Source organism: Populus nigra, chromosome 1 (genome assembly GCF_951802175.1).
Source record: "Populus nigra chromosome 1, ddPopNigr1.1, whole genome shotgun sequence".
NCBI classification, from domain to species: Eukaryota; Viridiplantae; Streptophyta; class Magnoliopsida; order Malpighiales; family Salicaceae; genus Populus; species Populus nigra.
The window spans coordinates 11,558,542-11,580,209 of record NC_084852.1 but is presented as its reverse complement, the minus strand read 5'-3'; the positions used below and the strand labels follow the sequence as shown (position 1 = coordinate 11,580,209).

General features: G+C 30.7%; 2 protein-coding genes across 2 annotated transcripts; both read right to left on the bottom strand.

Moving 5' to 3' along the window:
- Positions 1 to 757: 757 nt before the first annotated feature.
- LOC133689264 (uncharacterized) lies at positions 758 to 6,555 on the bottom strand. Its single transcript, XM_062109073.1, has 9 exons — positions 6,269 to 6,555; positions 5,699 to 5,884; positions 4,618 to 4,747; positions 4,411 to 4,491; positions 4,051 to 4,235; positions 2,688 to 2,783; positions 2,487 to 2,580; positions 2,216 to 2,335; positions 758 to 1,157 (listed from the first exon to the last, which is right to left on the bottom strand). Exons 1-9 carry the CDS (start codon positions 6,443 to 6,445, stop codon positions 1,054 to 1,056), a joined length of 1,173 nt encoding a protein of 390 aa, XP_061965057.1. The 5' UTR covers positions 6,446 to 6,555; the 3' UTR covers positions 758 to 1,053.
- An 8,844-nt stretch (positions 6,556 to 15,399) lies between these two features.
- On the bottom strand, positions 15,400 to 21,292 carry LOC133677562 (26S rRNA (cytosine-C(5))-methyltransferase NOP2B-like). Its single transcript, XM_062099644.1, has 18 exons — positions 21,155 to 21,292; positions 20,762 to 21,052; positions 20,500 to 20,678; positions 20,312 to 20,375; positions 20,082 to 20,215; positions 19,878 to 19,961; positions 19,726 to 19,800; positions 19,573 to 19,644; positions 19,419 to 19,492; positions 18,905 to 18,957; positions 18,351 to 18,460; positions 18,036 to 18,104; positions 17,870 to 17,944; positions 17,457 to 17,549; positions 17,288 to 17,367; positions 17,106 to 17,205; positions 15,948 to 16,174; positions 15,400 to 15,743 (listed from the first exon to the last, which is right to left on the bottom strand). The coding sequence occupies exons 2-18, from the start codon at positions 21,045 to 21,047 to the stop codon at positions 15,680 to 15,682; spliced, it is 1,839 nt and encodes a 612-aa protein (XP_061955628.1). The 5' UTR covers positions 21,048 to 21,052; positions 21,155 to 21,292; the 3' UTR covers positions 15,400 to 15,679.
- Between the last annotated feature and the right edge of the window lie 376 nt (positions 21,293 to 21,668).

Here is a 21,668-nt window from a genome sequence, read left to right as displayed (position 1 = left end):
ACTACTCATATAAATCATATTTAGTTTTAAAGACAGTTTTCTATTCATCTCCTTCTTTCATTCTTAGTTGTTGATATCCAATTTTCAAATTAATCTAAAAAAACTTACAAGACTCAAACAATTCATCTAACATATTATTAAGTTTACGAATTGAGTGCCTATATTTTATCGTAATATTGTTGATGACTTGACAATTAACACACACCCTCTAACTCTTATCCTTTTTTGGTAGTAACAATACTAAAACTATATAAGAACTCATTTTTTTATGTATTTCTTTGTCATATTAATTCTTTAACTTGTTTTTAAAGTTTTTGTCTCCTCATAATTATTTCTATAAGATGATCGATTAGGTATATAGATATAGCTATGATTTGGATCACTTCAAAATATAAACATTACACTCTGCAGTATATAAAATGTGGTTTGGATCACATCAACTTTTGTATTTTTCTTTTTTCTTTGCTCATCTCTTTTTTCTTCTTTTTTTTTTTTGTCTTATCCCCCGTTCCTTCCTTCGTATCATTTCACCCACTAAATGTTTTTTTGTTTTATTTTGTTCTCTCTTTCCATGTTCGAAAATCAAGGGATATAAAATGCGTTACTATAACAGAGTAATTAATGGTGTTATTTTCATTTCATAAATGGAATTTTGTACTCCATAACATAAATTAATGACCAAAAATAATTATGAAACTGTTGATGGAGCTGTATAGTTTTTCCGTCTTAAACCTGTTATGATTAGGCACCAAGAAGCTGCTTCAAGTAAATAGGATGCATTCAAGTAAAATCCCAGCTATACATTGAAACTCGGCCACGGAATTCAATTAAGCTTGGCCTTGAAAGAGTTCAGTTAATCAACATTCACACTGCATAATCCTGTGTTATCAGTAACAAAGCTTCTATGCAGAAACTGAGGCTTTTACTTAAAAGGCTTTGCAAAGGTTTCGAATTCCAAAATTGAGAGAGAGAGAGTAATCAAGCTTGGTAAACAACATTAAATAACACCTCTTCATCAGCATCTACTCCAGAAAAAATGGAAACGAGAAGGCCTCAAGAGAGCTCAGTAATTACACGTTCGCACTTGGCTTCCAAGATCTTCACAGCTTCAGTAAAGAGAACTTCAGGAGGTAATGCTCCAGTTGATTCAATAGTAACTAGTGGGAAAGAGCAAGCAAAATTAGTACAGATCTTCTCAAAATTAATAAATTTCAAATTCAAGCAATTTTATCCACCTACAATGAAGCTTAAAAATAAATACTGATAAACAAGAGGGACAATTTCATCTGCCTTGTACAAGAAATTGACAACAGAAACTCTACTCAAAATTGGTCACAGACGAACTTATGTATCATGAACCACGGTAACAGAACTCCAGTAAATGGATAGTAGGAAATAACATGCACAACTTTTTCTCCTGAGCTGCTTAGACAGCATAACGCTCAAGCAGCCTTTCAGGCTCTTGGTTGCAGAATTATTTATAGGCTTAGCACTGGAAGTTCAAAATATTTTATTTAGCTAAAGTGATCAATTCAAAACATATTCGCTACTATAGATTGCAATATATTAAAAACCTCTCTATCCAGGGGACTATATCAAAAACCAGTGAGTTGAAAACGGTTTGGCAACATATAAAATTTGGTCTATTAAATTCAAAACCATGACCATCTCATGACATTATGGATCTTTCCAAATCTGGAAGCCAGGATCTTCAGGACAATTATTGTAAAATTGACCAGTTTCCTTCTTTGGAGTTCTAATTCAGTTAAAAGAAAGTTCTCTGAATATCACAAGTACAGGATCTTCAATAAAACTATGATAGAGCTAATATATTTAGTCCGTTGTCCTGCTAGGACAAGAGCTGGAGACTATAGCTTGTTTCCAATTGAACTTGAACTTTAACGAGAAATATTTGATCTGCAATCTGAACTCAAGTAATAGAATATTGATTTTCCACTAGAAGGTGATGTATGTCGTTATAACTTCAAGCAACAATTAATCCACCGAGGCAAAGCTCCTGAGGTTCTCTAACTATTCTTGTAGAAAAAATATTTAGCAGTAAATTTAATTGGTATCAAACTAATCAGGGTAGTTTACTTTGTTTTGATATTGCTCATAATTTCCCTCACTACATTCTTCAAACAATCACAAGAAGCTTATATTCACAGTTTAATGGTAATTAGATTGCTAAAAGCATGTACACCTCATCACTTACATATGAAATGATCCTTAACACGGTGCAGTGCCACACGTTTCTCCCACTTTTCATCCCCTCTTATGCATTCCCTACACAATGTGCAGGCTCGTGAATCAGCTACAATTGCCTTCTTCTTAGCTGTCAAACAACCAAATCATTCATCAGGGATACTCAAGAAAGCAAAAACAGAGATGGAAGCGTTATTTTATATTCTAAGAAAATAAATGGAAACTATGCAGCACAGAAAGTTCTCCAGAAAGAAAGGATAAAGAAGACAAAATCACTTTACCATTGCCAGTGTCTTCAATATCAAATACGCCACTTGGACACTTCCTTATAAGTTCTTCAGCATCCTCACCTTTAATGTTTTCCAGTAATACAACCTACAGGGAAGGAAGAAGTGTTCAAAATGTTACAATAATATGCAAGGGGAAAGTAGGGGAGGAGGTTGCATTGATAAAAACAATCAGAGAACAAGATATCTTCACACCTCAGGAAACATCCGATACCAAGCAGTCCCCACAGGAGACCATTTTGCATGTGTTTTTCCCATTCCTTTGACAGCATGAGCTTCTAGTTCAATTTCCTGTAAAATGATCAGACATTTCAGTATTTGCACCTGCAATCTAGTAACAGGCAAGAACAACCTTTGATAGAAAAAGAAACAACATGCAAAAACTTCCAGAAACTCAAATATGTTGTGCTCACCAGCATATGTGGATTCCAATGGAAAAGGAAAAAAAGAAGGAAGTGCATCAATAATCATGGATTTCTAGACGAGTGAAAAGCTTTATATTACATAAATCAATTGGTCTTTGTCAGCAAAACATCAAATCCGAAAACATTTAACCTAGGTTGGTAGCTTGAAAATGTTTCTATCAACAGAATGCACCAGCAATTAAAATTTTAAAGTTATCTTGGATTTTTGTAGGAAATCAAAGAATGAAACACAAATGGCTGAAGAAGACCAAACCCAAAAGACCACAAGCATCCAAGAAACCAGTCTCATTTTAAAACATGCTCCTATTGGGATCCTTAGTATCGTAGATAAGTCGGTAACAAACCCCTCCCACTTTCAAACTATATTTGGATTAGAATGCTACTACTTTCTGTTTATTCAATCGCTTTAGAAGTCTGGATATGCTTACTGGAAATGTATTCTAGAAAGGAAGCACCCACTGATCATATGCTTGGTCTAATAGGATTGTTGAAATGCAGTTCTTGGTTTTAAAAATCTTTTGTGCTATGCCTTTGGAAGTTCAATAGCCAAATAGAAGTAGGGTGGGGAGAGGAAAACAGTAGAAAACAAAAATCACAGCAGAATAATGGCTAAAAGTAGAAGAAAATTGAAGCTAGAACAAGATAATAGGGTTTAGGGTTCATGAGAAACCTCTAGAATCCGAATAGATTGATAAAATAGCAAAACAAAATGTCCACAAAAATAATCCTAACATCCTATTTGCACTAGTTAAAACCCTAATACTAATGATTGCAGGAAAAGTAACCTCTTACTATATGTCACATACCAATCACATAACAGCTAAAACGCTGACTAACACAAGAAATCCTAAATTAAATAATAAAACCAAAACTGATAAGAAAATTATTAAAAAGTTCCTGCATCACAAATACCACAGTTACCAAGCTCAATATCATACTTTATTCCACAAACCACAATAGCATGTATCCAATCCGTCAATCACACATCACTTTGTTCTTTCAGCACAATCTGCCAGAATTTATACCCTTTGGGCTTTCAGCATTGAAGTTTAGACAACTTCCTTTCCAAATATGTTACATGAAGATGTAAAAGATAAATTAACACCACCCAACCATACATGAAAAAACCTTACTTGTCCAGGGCCCAGTTTGGCAAGTATAATATCTTCTACCGTGGAAATTGGATTGCCTGCAAATTCTGGCAGGGAGTCTTGGCTGCAACTAAATGAAGTATAGGTACTTGGTTTGGAATCAGGTTTTTCAGATTCTTTAGCAAACTCACTTCCATTTGGTAACCACTTCAATTCTTGAGAATACACTGCATTATAATGACCATAATGGTACCAACTATTATACAAAGTAATCACTGGCTTTATATCATCAAGTAAAGCTACCAACTATTGGAAAGAGGACAACTAATTATTAATCAATTCACTACAAAATATTGTAAGAAAATCACTGGCTTTAATTGAAATAAACAAAGTACCACTTACCTGAACAGCGAGGCTGGCCCCGATTGCAGCGAGCATGGAGTTTGAGGACAATAGTGTTCTTTTCATTTGGTGTATCATTTGCTTCAGGTGAGAAGAAAAGGAGAAAAAAGAAGGAAAGTCCATTAAGTTCCTAAACAATGCAGAGGTTAATTGTTTCCCTCTTTTGTATAAAAAAAATTTATCATGTAAATGAAATACGAGTCAAACCTGAAAGATATTCAAACAGCCTAGGGTCAACCTTGATGGGAATGAGACCCAATCTGTGGGCAAGCACTTCATCTTGGATCACAGATGTATTATTTGCAATGAAGACCTTTTCAATAGCCATTGTGGGAACCTACATACAGAGAATAAAACCAAAATCCATCATTTCTATCAAAAGCTTTACACACGAGATAATGCACAAGATATGAATTTACAAACTATCAATATCGTAAATCAAAATTCAGACAAGATAGATGGAGGGAGAGAGAGAGAGAGTTAACTCCATTCCTACAGTTAGGAAATTCAAATTTCTCAGCAGGGAAACAACTAGTGAAACCAAAAATAGAATACAATGAAAAAGGTGAAAACTATTTTCCACAATCCACTACTACTCATGATATAACTTTATCCATTGACATGAATGTAAGGAGAGCTTCTCATGATATAAGGAACTGTGCTGTTTTAAACATTACTAAATGTTCCATTTTGTTCGTGGATGGCTTTAATATCCATATAAGTCAAGCACATTTCCAGGAACCATCTAATCTAAGAGTCTGTCTAAGGTTATAATTTTTTAGGGGTACCAAGTACTGCAAGCAAGCACCTATCAACAACAAATTTGAGGATAACTTTATCCATTGACATGAATGTAATGAGAGCTTCTCGTGATAGAACTGTGCTGTTTTAAACATTACTAAATGTTCCATTTTGTCCGTGGATGGCTTTAATATGCTTATAAGTCAAGCACATTTCCAGGAACCATCTAATCTAAGAGTCTGTCCAAAGTTATAATTTTTTAGGGGTACTAAACACTGCAAGCAAGCACCTATCAACAACAAATCTGAGCAAATGCAGATTAGAAGAAATTTGCAATTTTCGTCACACCAACATGTTCGGACAAGGGTTTAAGAAACTTTGACAGCTGATCATCCCCCAATGTGCAAAAACAGAAAAGAATAAATAATCTATAAAAGAGGATATCAATTATTACAAAAGAACAGCAGAATAACTAACTAAAAATCAAGCTTTCATCACTGTTTATCTACAAGAATATAATCCCCAGAACTAGGCATAGCGTACACACCTCAGATATGAGAATCCTCCGAAAAGCGTTGGCAACTGCTGCATCAATACCAATCATATCAAACTCCATTTTATCCTTATCCAGTGCAATTACCTTAATTCTGAAGTTTTCACGGAAAGAATCTAATCGTAAACTATTATCTACTCCCATTGACGCATAGGAACCAGAATATTGCAAAGTTTCAGTCTGCAGAAACCAAAATCCTAAAAAATATAAGCACTTAAAGAGACAAATAAAACCGAAGAACTCAATTAAAATAAACTTAACCATTCCAATTTTCCCTCTTTTCCTTTCCAAATCAAATGAGATAACAAGATAAACGCACTGCAAATAGTGCTATGTTCATTAAAAGCAATAACCATCAATTTCCCATCTCCAAACATAGCAGCAACAAAGTCCAGCAACTGGGCTGTAGTTAAAAACTTCATAGACTTCAAGATACAAACATGTGAGCTAAATTAAGCTAATAAACTGTATTAAGCTCAAACTAACTCCTATCCTATAACGATGATTATTTCTACCAAAGCTTGAGTCTTTAGAAGAAGGGATAAAAGGGTGAGTTAGAAATACATTAGTAGGAGCATCAGGTTTGCAATAAACACGAGTTCCTTGTTTTCGGATATGTGGTGGCAGTTGACCCCTTTCCACATCTTTCAAATTCCAATATGAAAATCCCTCCTCCTTTTGTTGTTGTTCTTCTTCTTCACTGCTCATTCTTTCATCACTGCTGCTTTCTTGTTCACTCATTCTTTTCTTTTATTTTATTTCCCTTTCTCTTTTTGACGACTTACTGGTTAGTTTCTCTCCTTTTGGGAGGAAGAGGAAAGACAGACTGTGGATCTTTTTTAGGGTTCTAACAGCCATAAGGGTTTATAAGAGGTTTGTGACGTCCACAGTACACACACGGTCCCAATTCTTAAAATTATAAATCCTTCTTGGTAATTTTATATAATTACGTATAATACCATATTCCGTTATTCCATTACAATTATAACCCGATCTTAAATACTACTATTTTCTTTCTAGCTTTCGCTCTTCAGTTGAGACTTGACCATGATTTTGAAACTTGACTACAATAAAAAATGAATAAATAAAGGATTAGTCACATATATTTTTACTTCCGCTATAGTTTTTAAACTAATTTGTATGCTTGTATTATGTCTTGGAGGATAATTTTTTTTTAATATAATAAAAAATATTCAAGTCTCAATAAATTCTTTCATAATATTATCAAAAACAAATATGATTGTTTTTAAAAAAATTTCAAGATAAATTTTCTTATTAATAAATTTTTATTTATTTTAGTGAATATAAATTTTTTAACTGAAATTATTATTTCTATTAAAAAACATCTTTTGATTATTAAAACAAGTTAAAAAATCAAAATAGTATGTTCATATTTTATGAGTGATTAAAAACTAAAAAAAATAATTGTCATAAATCATGATCGAAATATATTTAAAATTTTCAAAAAAAAAAAACAAGAATTGAATTTTCATGAACAAAATTTATTATTAGTATTATTATTTTTATATTAGATATATAATAATTAAAAAATATTAAAATTTTAATAACAAATTATAATATCATTTAAAAAATCAAATCAAAATTTAAAAAATAGGTGAATCTAGTAAATGTTTTTTGAATATAAAAAAAAACGACTATAAAAGTAGCATGCCACCCTTTTTTATTTTTTGACCAATCAATCCATTTTTAAACCAATTTTTCATAAGCAAACACTTAAGAAACACGCATCAAACCTCAATCAATCCATTTATACCTTTTTTAGTAACAAAAAATCAAACTAAGACTAAAAATTCCTTTCAAATTTGATTAATTTTTTCTGATAAAATAAGGACTAAAAACCACCATCAAATACTTCTCATTGAATAGAATATTTTAACATCAAACATGAATATTTGGTTGTCGACTAAATAGTTTTTTCTTTCTACTATCATTTTATGATAAGTCACCTTCTCTCATCCAGAAACTAAAAAAAAAAATTAGTATCAAAATTTAAAATATAAAAAATTAGGATTAGGCATATATTATTTTCGTGTCTTATATTTCAATCTTTTATCTTTTAATTTTATAGATATGCTATAATTTCAAGGCTAGTCTCATCCACTTAGGTTAGAGTATGATTAATTAAATTTAAAAAAATTCAAGAGCTTCATTCTTTATATAAATAATGAAATTTAATATCAAACCCATATATTTTAATTGTTCAAGTAATAAATATTTTAACTCTATGTGTTGTGTTGATTTTTTCTCTTTTTATTCGATAATCAAGTTAGTTGATTCTTAAGTTTTTCTTTAATAAAAGGACTTGAAGCATTTTTCAAAAACAAAATCAACTTAACAAATCACCATACATTGCCAATAAGTTTATTCTAGTTGTTCATACTTGTTCATTAATAATAACAAAACACTAAAGAATATGGTTAAATAGTTGTACTCACAGCTACAAAATACTATTAACTGAAATAGTGTTTTGTAGGTGCACTCTTTTTGCCTTTTTTTATTGTTTAGTTTTTCTTTACTTAACATAATACTAAAGGGTGAAGCTAAATTAGTGTAGTCACACTTACAAAAACTATTTATTCATCGGAATAGTTTTTAGTCTGTTTTTTTTTATTTTTGCTTTTTTAAGTAGTTTTTTTCTTAATTTCATCCTTCATCAACTTAATTTTTTTTTCAATATCAGGTTATTTTAAAAATTATATTTTGTAATTTTTTTATTTTTCTTTTGTATTGTAGTCACACCTAGAAAACACTATTAATTGGAATAACTTTTTTTTTATGTGTGTGCTTTTTTTTTCTTTAGTTTTTTTATTAACTAAACACTAAAGGATATGGCTAAATCATTGTAACCACACCTATAAGACATTATTCATTTGATTAATTTTTTTTCTTATTTAACCCATCACCAACCTAGTTTTTTTTAGGTTTGTTTTTCAATTTTATTTTTCAATATTATACCATATTAGGAATTGTTATTCATATTTTTTTTCTTTTTGTTAGATTATATATCTGTTGCATAGATTTAGTTTTTTTTTTCAATTTCAATCTTAAACATTAGATCTATTGGAAGTGGGGTTTGGATTTTATGAATTTATCTTGATTTCATGAGTTAAGTCGTGGATTTAACAAATTAATTCAGGTTGACTGAGGTTATTTTTTGGGTCACTTTTTCTAATTAATCTTTTTTTTATTTCATCTTTTGACATTGGGTTGATTGAAAATTAGAATTCATAATTTGTTTTTCTATCAATGGGTTATCCCGATATCATGACCCGAGTCGCGGGTTTAACAGGTTGACCCGGGTTGACTTTGTTCATTTTTTTATTTTTTTAATTGAATATTTTTTTAATTGGGCTTTATATTTTTTTTATTTACTTTCTATGGGGTTATCTTGATCTCATCACCTAAGTCATGAATTTGACAAGTTAACTGGATTGACTTGATTTATATTTTTTGGTCTTTCTTTAAGTCAATTTTGTTTTTTAATTTCACCCTTCAACAAATCAATCTTATTTTTATATTTAGTTTTTATTTTAATTCCATCCTTCAAAATTAGGTTGTTTAAGAAATGAGCTTTGTAATTTTCTTTTAATTTGTTTTTTGCGGAGTTATCCTAATCTCATGAATTTAGTTTTTTTTTTCTCGATTTGAACCTTCAACATTAAATTTGTTGGAAATGGAGTTTTGTGATTTTTTTTTTATTTGGTTTTTATGAAGTTGTCTTAGAATCATGACCTAGGTCGTGAGTTTAACAAGTGAGCTCGGGTTGACTTGTGTTTTTTTTAATTAATTTTTTTCATCCTTCAACACTGATTAGTTGAAAATTGGGGTTTGTAATTGTTTTTTTTTTCTATGGGTTTATCCTGATGTCATGATCCGGATTCCTAGTTTGATAAGTTAACCCAAATAGTTATTTTTTGTTCATTTTTAATTTAATATTTTTTTTTCAATATCATTTTTTAACATTAAGTTAATTAGAAATTGATTTTTCATCATTTATTTTTATTTTCTTTATGTAGGGTTATCTCTCATGATCAGGGTAAAAAATTTGATAGGTTAACCAAGATCTATTTAATATATTGTCATTTCAATATTTTTTAAAAAAACCTATAATCCAAATATGTCATCAAATTAGTATTTTTTTTTAAATATCGTCCATATGCAATATATTTTGAGTTCATAATTTAAAAAATAGTTTAAAACATAGTAGCAACACTTGAATATATTTTTTCAATATCATAATTTAAAAAATAGTTTAAAAAATTATATGACTTGTAGCATAGCGCAAACTAATAATATAGTAGGCTACTAAAACATGTTAAATTTTAATACAAACACATGTATTCTAAAACAAGAAATTCCATCACCTATTTTATTTGGCTAATTAAGAAGTGATATTTCATTAAATTTAATAGATTATTACATTTGTTCAATCTTAATTATCTACAAATTTTATCAAATCTCATGAATTAAAATCTATAAAAAATTACCCTGTAAGTTTGAATAATAACACTTTTTATTTTTATTTTTAAGTTAAAGCATATTAATATTAATATGTATTTTTAAATTTACAAATATATTTAATATCTTAATCCCACCATTTATATCCATTTTCCCTTTTAGATCCTTGAAGTTTTTGTTAATTTTACTTTGGTCATTAAACTTTAATTTTTTTCTATTACGGTCCTTTCAAGTTATGTTTTCATGTTTTATGCATTGGATTTTGTTTCACATTGCATGCTTTCACATCATATATACCATGTGACATAGATTATTCTTACATTGCATTAAAAATTCATGTTACCAAATGTAATTATGGGGTTAAGTTAAAAAAAATTAAAAAAGGACCACATATATAGAAAAATACTTCCAAATTATATTGTCGTGTTTTATGTGTTGGGTTTTATTTCTCATTTTATACTTTCTCATATGCAACATGACAAAGATTATTCCTATATTAAATTAAAGATTCATATTCCTCAACATTTGAAAATATAAAATTAGACATTCTATACTTTGGTCCCTATAGTTTTTTACATTTTTATTTAAGTCATTAAACTTCATTTGTTTTTTATCTCATTACTTGAATGTTGAGGAATGAGATAAAGGTCACTATTAAATAAAGAGGAAAGAGAAAGTTTACGAGTGACCGATTTCCATACACCAATAACTTTGATTTTGATGTCTATAAATTTGTTTTTAAGAAAAATTTAATGGAGGTGATTTATACATTTAATGACGCTAAAAAAAATAGATCAAAGTTTGAAATATTTTTATGATTTAACTTTGAGTGTTTATGCCAATTAAACTGTTTTTTTTTTCAAAAAATAAGTTTTAGAGATCCGTAAGATCTTTTTATATATATATATATATATATAGAGAGAGAGAGAGAGAGAGAGAAAGAGAGGTAAACACATCGATTTTTATAATGATTCAAACAATCTCCTACTCCACTCTTTAATCTTCGTTCAAGTATTCACTATCATACTTGACCTTCTAACAAATGAGACCTTTTTTATTACATAATATTTTTTCAGGTTCAAGATCAAACCCAATTATTTTACAGACTTACAATCAAACCTTTCATAAAATTCTTTTTATGGATTCAATATTAAACTTAATCCTTTTACGGGTTTAGTCACAGGTTCAAAACTAAACCCAATTCTTTTACAAGCTTATGATCAAACCCTGTACAACAATATTTTATGGGTTCAAGATTAAACTCAATCATTTTGTGTGCTAAGAATCAAACCTATCTCAATAATTTTTTTCAAAGAAAAGATTAAAATCTCTCTTTGGCCCATAACCAAATAGTAGTTCAAATATCACTTAACACTTTCACTAATAGTTGATCTCTCACAGGAGAATAATTACCTATTACACAGAAGAATATTGCAAAGATTAAGCTTAAGTTTTTATAGAAATTTAATCTAACTCAAAAAGGTGAAATAAAAATTTTCACGCAATTATGATTCAAAGTTTTTTCAAGAGAACAAGAGAATAATCAAAACGTTTTGGAATGAGAAATTTCAAAGCATCAAATAGAATTGTAAGCATGTTAATTGTTATAGAGTGTACGGGAAGGTTTTCTTATAAAATCAAAAGAGTATTTATAGGGGAAAATTTACTCATTTAGTTGTTACTCACACAAGTAAAATGATACATAAAAAATTATTTATTTCTGTATCTTCTTTCAATATTGGAAACATTTAGCCTCTGTATTTTTAGAGAAAAAGAGTTGTTACAAGAACAAGAAAGATAAGGTGAGTAGACAATTTGAGATTGGTGTGTTAAATACACTTTTTTTAAAATTACAAGTTTGTCATCTTATAAAAATAACATATTCAATAAGGTATTTTTCATTGTAAATTTATTTTGACAATGAAAGCATATTTTGACGATGAATTTTGACAATAAGAATACTTTTGGATGAAATTTATTTTTATGATGTTAACTTAAATTCCATAAAGACTTTATTATATTAAATGATTTTAGGTATCTTCAAGTCCAAATAGATTAAATTTGATGTGTAGAAATTCTTACAATATTAAAAACTTTGACAAGCATTTTAAATCCATTAATTGTTGTTATCATCAAAATCAATAAGCTATAAGTGATTATAGATCTATGGGCTAACACAACGATGACTAGAAACTATTTGAAACAAGTAACGTGTCATTTACTATGACAGACAACGCATCGTCCGATATCAAAATATTTCAGGCTTACAATCCAAAGCCCAGGCGAAAATAGACTTGATTCTCCAGGTCCTCTTTCAATAAAATCATATTTCAATAAATAATTATAAATATTATTTTTAAAAATACTATATTATGCCATGCTTTTTAAATAAGATTTTAGCTTTTATAATAACATTTGTTTATATATATATATATATATATATATATATATATATATATATATGAAACTAATATGTATAAGTTTTCAAAAGAACTAAAGATGAATATTCAATGAAAATAAAATACAAGCTCTTTATTTTTTATTTCTTTATATTATTTTATTTAATTAATTAATTTTTATATTTTGTAATATAGTTACATAAAAAAAATCAAAACATTATTTTTTTTCTTTGTTTAAAATTACTTCACAACATATAAGCTTTTATTTGAAAAAACATGATTATGATATAAAAAAGCATGTTTACATCAAAAATAAATGAAACAAATGAATAACAAAAAGGGAGTTTTTAGTAAAGAAATATGTTTTTTCATACTGAATTTAAATCATTTGAGTTTTTGCATATATTTATTTTAATTGTTTCAAGGTTTTGTTCAAAAAACCATATTGTTAATAAAAACAAATTCTCTTTAGCCTTAAGCTTCAAGTGATGTTAGTAAAGAGTTTTATTGAAAACCAATAAAGGTACATCTAACACATAATTCAACTATTGTATTATAATAAACTCTTAAAAAAATTTAAATATTTTTAATAATGATTGATATAGCATAGATACAAATTCAATTTATTTTTTATAGTTTTACTTCTCAAGAAAAAAAACTCATTATACACTTCAAATTAAAGCTCACAATACAAATTCTTATTTGTTTTAAATGAAAATAATAAATAAATAAATATATTTTTAAGGAATCTTGATTTAAAGTTTATTTGTTTATTTATTTTTCTATCTCTTCAAAAGCTTCATCAATCATGTAGTTTTTATATTTACACTTAACATAAAAAGCCCATTTCACTTTATAAATTTACATGCCACATATAATATAATTAGTAAATAAAGAGTTTCATGAGTCAAAAGAAAACTTTTATGGTAACACTATTTATGATGGCTATCATTTTATATAGATATGTGTTATACACTAAATTGATCAAAGAGTTACCAAGTTTGGATCATAAAAAACATGTCAATTATAATTGATTGCAGACCAGACTCAATAAAATTTAAACTTTAATGTGGGTTATGAAAAAAAAAAAAAGTCTACAAGGGGCAACATCCTTAAAACAATAAATATAATAGGATGATATGATTGCAGACCAAACTCGATAAAATTTAAACTTTAATGTGGGTTATAAAAAAAAAGTCTACAAGGAACAACATCTTTAAAACAATAAATGTAATAGGATGAGTGAGTAATAACTAGAAGTTATCTTGAGTTGTTTGAATAGAGTGAGTGAGTAATTATTGACAAGATACCTCATCAATACATAACAACTCAAGAAAGCAACAACAAAAATTGATTTGTAATTCAACCAAGTTCACATGTTTTTCAAAACTCGTTTATCAAGCAAGCATGTAATTGTGAGCTAATATCAGTAGGCTTGTAACAACAAGCTTGTTGTTTTCATTGTAATTCAGTAGACTTGTAATTTTCATTACTAAAAAAATAAAAAAATACAAAAACATGTTCTCACATATCAAGAACAACTCCATAATTAATTCAAAGTCCTCTTAGTTGAGGCATGCACAAAAAAACTTGAAATAATTGGCAACCTCAATGAGAGTGTCATATTTGTTCTTTGAAACTATGACACCACAAAGATCGAAATTACAAGAAAATTTAGAAGAAAGAGAAAAAAAATGGTGGATGTCCCTGTTGTAAAAGAAAATAGAGAATTAATCCTTAAAGAAGTAGTACTAGAAAATAAAAAAAATTACAGATTTATGAGTGTAGAAGAGAGATATACATTCTTCAAAATGAAGGGTGGAAGAAGCCAACAAAATGCTTTAAGAGAGATATATGTTTTTTTTTAAGAAATTAAGGATGAGATTTGTAATATCTTAACAAGGCCTTTACTAAACAAAGAGCCTAGAATGAAGAGAAAAGTCTCTCCCGACGAATAGATTAATAAAAAAATAAAACTCTAAAGCATTCCAAACTACTATTCAGCGTTAAAGTTTTTAAATTGCTCATTAATTCTTAATTTGGAAAACAATTCAATCATTAATAAGTTGTTTGGGATGGAAATAAGTTTTATACACTAAAATCAACCAAAAAGTTACAAGATCTAGACTAAGAAAAACATATCAGACTTTATAAAGTCCAAACTTGAACGTAAATAATAAAAAAAAGATATAAAAAATCTATATGGTTCAAAATCCTTAAAATAGTAATTGAAATAGGGTATGTCGGTAATTACAAGTTAACTTAAATAAAATGATAGGTAATTACTGAAAGTTATCTTAAACTTTTCTTTTTAAAAGTTAATACAATCACATCTTCAATACACAACTCAACAAAACAACATCACGAATAGCTTTGCAATTCAACCAAGTTTGCAGAATATTCAAAAAGTGTATATCAAGTAGGCCAACGAGACTTGTAATTGTGGGCCGATAACAGTAGGCTTGTGATAATAGACTTGTAATTATAAACTTGCAATTTTTATTATAATCCGATTCTCTTATGTCTTTTGGGTTAATCTGAAGCCGTCTTAGTTGAGGAATGCACAAAACAATTTGGATATTGATAGATAGGCATCCAACATTACATATTCTGAACTCGTGGTTTAGGACCTAATAACAATCATAAACTTTCTGTATCTAAAGGTAATTCAACGTTTCTGGGTAACACGTCCATATTTTGGGTTGTTCTGTCACAATACCATTTTCCTTGTTAAAAACTGTGGACAGACAACATACACAGGGCACAGATCTACCACTGCTATTCCTGGAAAAAGGGAAATAAGATACAGCAGGAACATGCTCAAATAACTTGTTTATGACTGTTTGCAAAATCTCGACTGAAATGCATTGGACTTGTTAATAGCCCATTGATTGTGTTTTAATAACAGCAACAGTTGAACCAGTTATGTAACCAACAAAATTTTCTGGACTTGCAGTCCACGAAGGGCAACCCAACTTAACTAAAAAGTATACAAATAACTAAAGCCAGACATTTTGCTCCAGATAACTTGAACTTGATCAGCAGGCAATTATGACTTCACCATGTCGTACAAGGCTGGAGTTGTAGACGTCAGTCCTCACTTCCTACTGTTCTTTGCAGCATTCCGATTAGCCTCTCTATAAGCTGCTCTTTTCTCCTCCCTGCAGTATGCTAAAGATATTAGTTTCTAATTACAGAAAAAATGTTCCACGTTAAAAAAATCATAATGACTCATCCACATTATTCTATTTCAGAGTTGAATACATTGAACCTTCATTCAGTAAAGCTGACCACATTTCTGACAGATGTATTTGCAGCTTTCAAGTGGATGAAAAGCTAGTAAAGAATAAAGAGGGACATATTACCTGGATTTTGAAATTTCCTCTCTAGATGGAATTTTTCGTTTCATTCCCCGTTTAGCACTGGATGGATTCTCTGGAGTCCCATCATTAGGAAAACCATTTGTTAAGCTCTTAACCTTTTCTGTGGAAGTACTCTTTTCCCTATCAGTCTCATTCAGTCCATAGGCTTGCTCCACAGATTCTGACGGTCCGGTCCCGGCAGAGGGTATTGAGTTACTCATTTTCTTCAACTGCAAAAGGCAGAGTGGGAATGTGAGTTTTCTAAAACTATAGGAGCACCTATTATCACAAGATTGTAGGTAGGGTGGAGGATCCATAAACCAGATAACCTATAACAAATAAAAACATTGTGCCTGAGACTATTTGATCTATAATTCAAAATATGAACAAAAACAAGCACACCCCCCACCATATCAATCATTGGTGAACCTGCAACAGGTCTGGGCAGAGGCAGCATTTCCAATCAACAGAATCTATTTTAGGGCAGTTAGAGAATACACCATAACAATATAATGTGAAAAAAATTCCCGCATGAAATCAAAACATGTATTTCTCAATTAAGCATTCTATTACTCAATATAAGTTGAATAAATATAATCATGGTTGAGGAGTACCAGGGGTGCGCATCATCATGCTCCCACCCTGTCCCAATATCCTATTGGGGAATTAATTTCATCTGGAAAAAATATGTAAAGAATCTTTACAGACCCTGATAAAAATCTTGAACAAGACACTAGTGGCCTGGTTCATTACAGGTATATGTACTCAATATTAATGAGCTTGTTCCTTGGTGTTCTGCATCATTAGCAATCCAACCTAAACAGCTATTGACGCCTTATCGCATGCCCTCCATGGAATGCAGTAAAATAAAGATGATATCTGGTAAGTGCAACCTAGATGTTTCAGCCTTAGATTTTTAGGTGACTTCTAGGAAAGAAGAGGTTCGATCCTATTGAGAAAATTAGCTGCCTAGAAGCTAGAACAGCTAGTATATCAACATATCAGGCAAATACTTTAGTGGATGTAAAAGTACATAAGCTTGTGAGATACATGAATGAAGGAAAAACATTTAAGTTGCCATAGAGAGGAAAATAAACAGTCAGGAAATGCTTGTGTGAATTTTCAAAATCAAACGTTGCTATTTCCCAGTTCAAGATATACCTTTGCAACAAAAAATCCATCCATGTTGTGAACATGAGGGTAGAAACGTCTTGTCTTTTCCAAGGATGGGTGAAAACGGTGCTGCCTAAAGCGGACAAACCTATGAAGATGAGAAGCAATGTTGTTACCCAAGAGAGAAAAGTTCATGAGTGATAGTACATGTGTGAAAACAACAGCATTACCCTGGACGCCCAAAGTCAAGTCCACACGGCACGAGTTTAACATTTCTCTTCTTGAGTGCATAGTCAACAGCTGCCTCGTTCTGCAAGAGAAAATGAAGAGTGGCAAAAGGAAAGCATGGCAAACAGTAAAAGTAACATGGATTCACACTGTTTAAGCTCATGAACAAACCTCAGCAACCATTATGGAACATGTGGAGTAAACAATGTATCCACCAGATTTTGAATTTGCATCAACCATGTCAATCGCAGCAAGTAGCAATTGCTAAAGAAAAAGGATGGAATGTTTCAGAAAATGAATTTGATTGAAGAACAAATAACAGCATAAGAATGACACTTTTATGTGAACCAGTTTACAAAATATTGCAAGCTTCAATGCTGTAGTTGATAACTTTTGGAGAAAAAAAGAGTGTTAACTCGTCTTTCAACCCCAACCATTTGATGTTGCATAATCCCATTTCTAATTGTAGAAATGAGGGGATAGGATGAGAGCACAACCACCTCTATATCCCTGTAACCTTATTGGTTAAAACTTTGAAGACCCAGTTATTCCTAAATACACCATAAAGGCCGAACTGAACATACCTTCTGTAAATGGGCACATTGCTCTATGTCTTCAGAGGTTTTAGAAATTTTAACAGACTCGTCTTTAGATATAACCTACAGAAAATAAGTATAACCATGCAGTTTCATTTGTAAAGCAAACAAAGAAAAGAAGCCAATATTTGGGTGAATTCTGCAAGTTGCTTACCCCAGTCCCACTGCAAGGGGCATCTAACAACACTCTGTCTACAGTGTTGAGACCTAAAGTCTTGGGAAGCTGTGATTGAAAAAGGCAAAAGAAAGAAAGGCATAAAACATGTAACAAAACCAAAAAAAAAAAAAAAGTTTGATTCTATTTATTAAAATAAAATATATGTTTAGCATTTCGTATGTCCATTGCCATATGAAACATAGCATCAATTTACAAGGCAACTCCCTTCAACCAGAATTACAGATGGAAAAACCAGCCAGCTAACAACAAGAAAAAAGGTCCAATTGTTAGGAACTCCAACAAGACACTAACCTCCCTTCCATCATAGTTACAAACTATGGTGTTTGTCACCCCCATTCGATGCAAATTTGCAGTGAGAGACCTAAGTCTTTGGGCCTTTATCTCATTTGCATAAATTATTCCTGGTGACATTTAAAAACGGAGACAATTCAAATCATAGAAGAGCAACATGGTACATTATGCAGTAATGTTGTCTGATAATAACATTCTGCAATCATTTTATTTGAACAATGTTTAAGAGAAAAAAAGGATTAAACCAACACATGAAAGGCCTAGTCCATAGCATAAAAATTTTGCAGGCTTAACAGATGATAGCTTAAATAGAAACATAGAATTTCTATTGACATGGAAACCAAGCAAACAACTATCCTTTGCATCTCTATGATGCAAATTATGAAAAGAACGCAATAAAATTACATCAAAACTCAAAAGTTTACTTCATTGAGTACAATAGTTGTGGAGTGAATCATGCAGTTGCAGGACTCTTCAATTGACAATTTTTTATTCCTTTGGAATGTTGGATAAAAGAAGAAGAAGAAAAAGAATCAAACAAAATTTCCACTTACCACTATTTTTCATCAAGGCAGCGATGTATGTTGTTTTACCACCTGGCGCAGCCCTGTGACATGCATAAATAGTTTATCAAACAAAAATAACTTATCCTAATCTTACCACCAGGTTACATTGGAGCATGGATATACTGTTACCAAGTGAAAAGCACAATAATATTTCTACTATTTTTTTTCTGGATTCTTTTACTTTTTGGGGGTGGGAAGGGGTATTTATGAACTATATTTCTTTGTTGATAATGGCCCGATTGAGAAAACTCGCTGTCTAATAATTAAGCAAACTGACAAGTCTCAGTAATGTCATTGTGATAAGATGACCACTAAGTTACAATAACACTATAAGAAAGTTATATGATGATAATTTCAGGATCAATATCAGCTCATCATTAATATGCGTTACAAATGAAATATTCTTAAACCATAAACTCGCAGAAGATCAAGGCATCACACAGTGACAAGAAAGCTAGCACATAATTATTTTATACATAGGAAAAGAACCAGCAGTACTTACGCCATATCAACAATCCGTTCCTTTTCTTGAGGTGCAAGGGCCATCACAGGCATGAACGAGCTTGCACTTTGGAGCTGAACAAAGTGCTGAAGACTAAATACACCATAGAAATTTTACATAGTCATAGAACATGATGAACTAGGAAAAAGCTTACCATATAGTGACCAGCCATATATTCAGGAGTGGCACCAATTGGTACTTGCGAATCATACACAACTAGTCCAACCTACAAGAAAATTTCAGAGTTCTTTGGATATTTGCATTAACAGAGAATACATGATGAAATAGACAGAGAAAACAGTGATACCTTAGACCACTTGCTTAAAGGATCAAGGTTTACTCCTCTGTTTAAAAGCACATTGGCTAAATCCCGTCTTCGTGTCTAAGCACACAAGCCAAAATAATGAGCGAAAAATTAGAGAACACAGCATAAAATCAAAGAGTCTTAATTAATTTTACCTTTAAGGTGTTGGTTCGTAGACATGTGGGTCTTGGCTTTTCAAAAGCTTCAATAAGCTCCATAAGTTCATTAACAGGAAACATCTGTAAGTTAAAATGCATGTTATTTACAACACAACCCACAGTATTTCAATTAAAACAAAAAATTTAACACAGAAGATAGCTGTAGTGGGTGATATAACAAATTAAAGACAGATGAATCACCTCCACTAGAGCTCCAATCAGGAATTCATTATAGCCATAGTATTTACATAAATCAATCTTAAGCTGGTGAACGTAATCCTTCCTTGAAGAACCCTCTTGCTTCAAGTCTTTTAAATTCGAAAGCACTCGAACAACTAAACAAACTCAAAACTTCAAAATTAATTACACAAAAGTGAACCAAATTAACTCTTAAAAAAGTTAAACCACGAAGAAAATACTATACTACTCACTCTCATTAATCCTCCTTTGGAGACTTTGAATATCAGGGGGGCGGAGGGCTTCCTCTTCAAGTTCCTACATTATAAAGCAAATCTTTTTTTAAAAAAAGAAAAGACTTAAAAGAAAAGTTGCAAAAACAGAAACACGTTCAAATTTTTTTATAATAGAGAAAAATAATGCGCAAACAAAGACTGCACACCTTCTGAGTAGGTAATCTAAACTCATCAGATTCTTCAGCAATATTTAGCTTCATTTCCTCCTCAGCTTCTTTTTGTTCCCTTGCCCTTTGCTCATCGATAGCTCTTGACTTCTTCTCAATATCCTCTTCATCAGAATCTTCCTCTGAATCGGAATCGGAATCGGAACCTGAACCTTTCTCTACAAAAGCACAAACAAACCAATACCATATATCAGTGAAGAACTAAACCATAACGTAAAACAACAAAAACACAAAAACCCACCTTCATCATCACTTCCTCCTTGTAAAAAATCATCAGCAAGGGGGTCATCATCACCATCAGAAAGAACATCAGACCCAGAAGCAGATTCTTCTTGCTCGTCATCTTCACTAAACTCTAACTGATGTTCTGATTCTTCATCTGGGTTATCTGTATCAGAATCACCCAACACGTCATCCTTCTTTGGGCGGCGTTTTTCAGTAAGAAGATCGTTCTTTTGCTTCTTTTTGGGTGGTGGTCTTTGTGTTTCTGAGCCCTTTTTCTTGTTAATCTTAGCAGCAGGTGCCATTAAAGCTGAGAAAGCAAAGGAAAAAAAAGGTTTTTTTATCTGGACACTTGAAGAAAAACAACTGAAACAGATTCTACCAAAAAGAAGACTGAAAGAAATCGACTTACTGAGTACGTTAGATAGAGAAGCTAAAAGGGTCTTGCTCGTCTCTTTCTTCTTCTTCTTCTTCTTCTTCTTCTTCTTGAGTCGGCTGGCTAGGGTTTAGGGTTTATTAGAGAGAAAGAAATACGGTACGCCGGGGCCCAGCAGTGCTGGGTTTTTTTTTTCCGCCTCGTCTTAACTTAGAGTAAATTGTCGATTAGTCCCTATAATTTTGTAATATGAATTACACAATCCCTATGGTCTTGAGAATAATTAATTAATCCCTTTTATCCATTTTGTGTTCTCTTTTCATTATTTTTGTTTGTTTCGAAAAATAAAAAGATAAGTGAGTAATTTGTAGGGATTTATGAGTAAAAAAAAATATTATTTTAATTAAAATAATGCTAAATGAAACTTAATCAACAGTGATTAAAAAATTGATTAATTAGTTCTTAAAACTAAAAGAGCTATTTGTAAAATTAAAAGGACTGATTTATAATTTACTCTACACTTTATTATTACATCAATAAAGATTTGTGG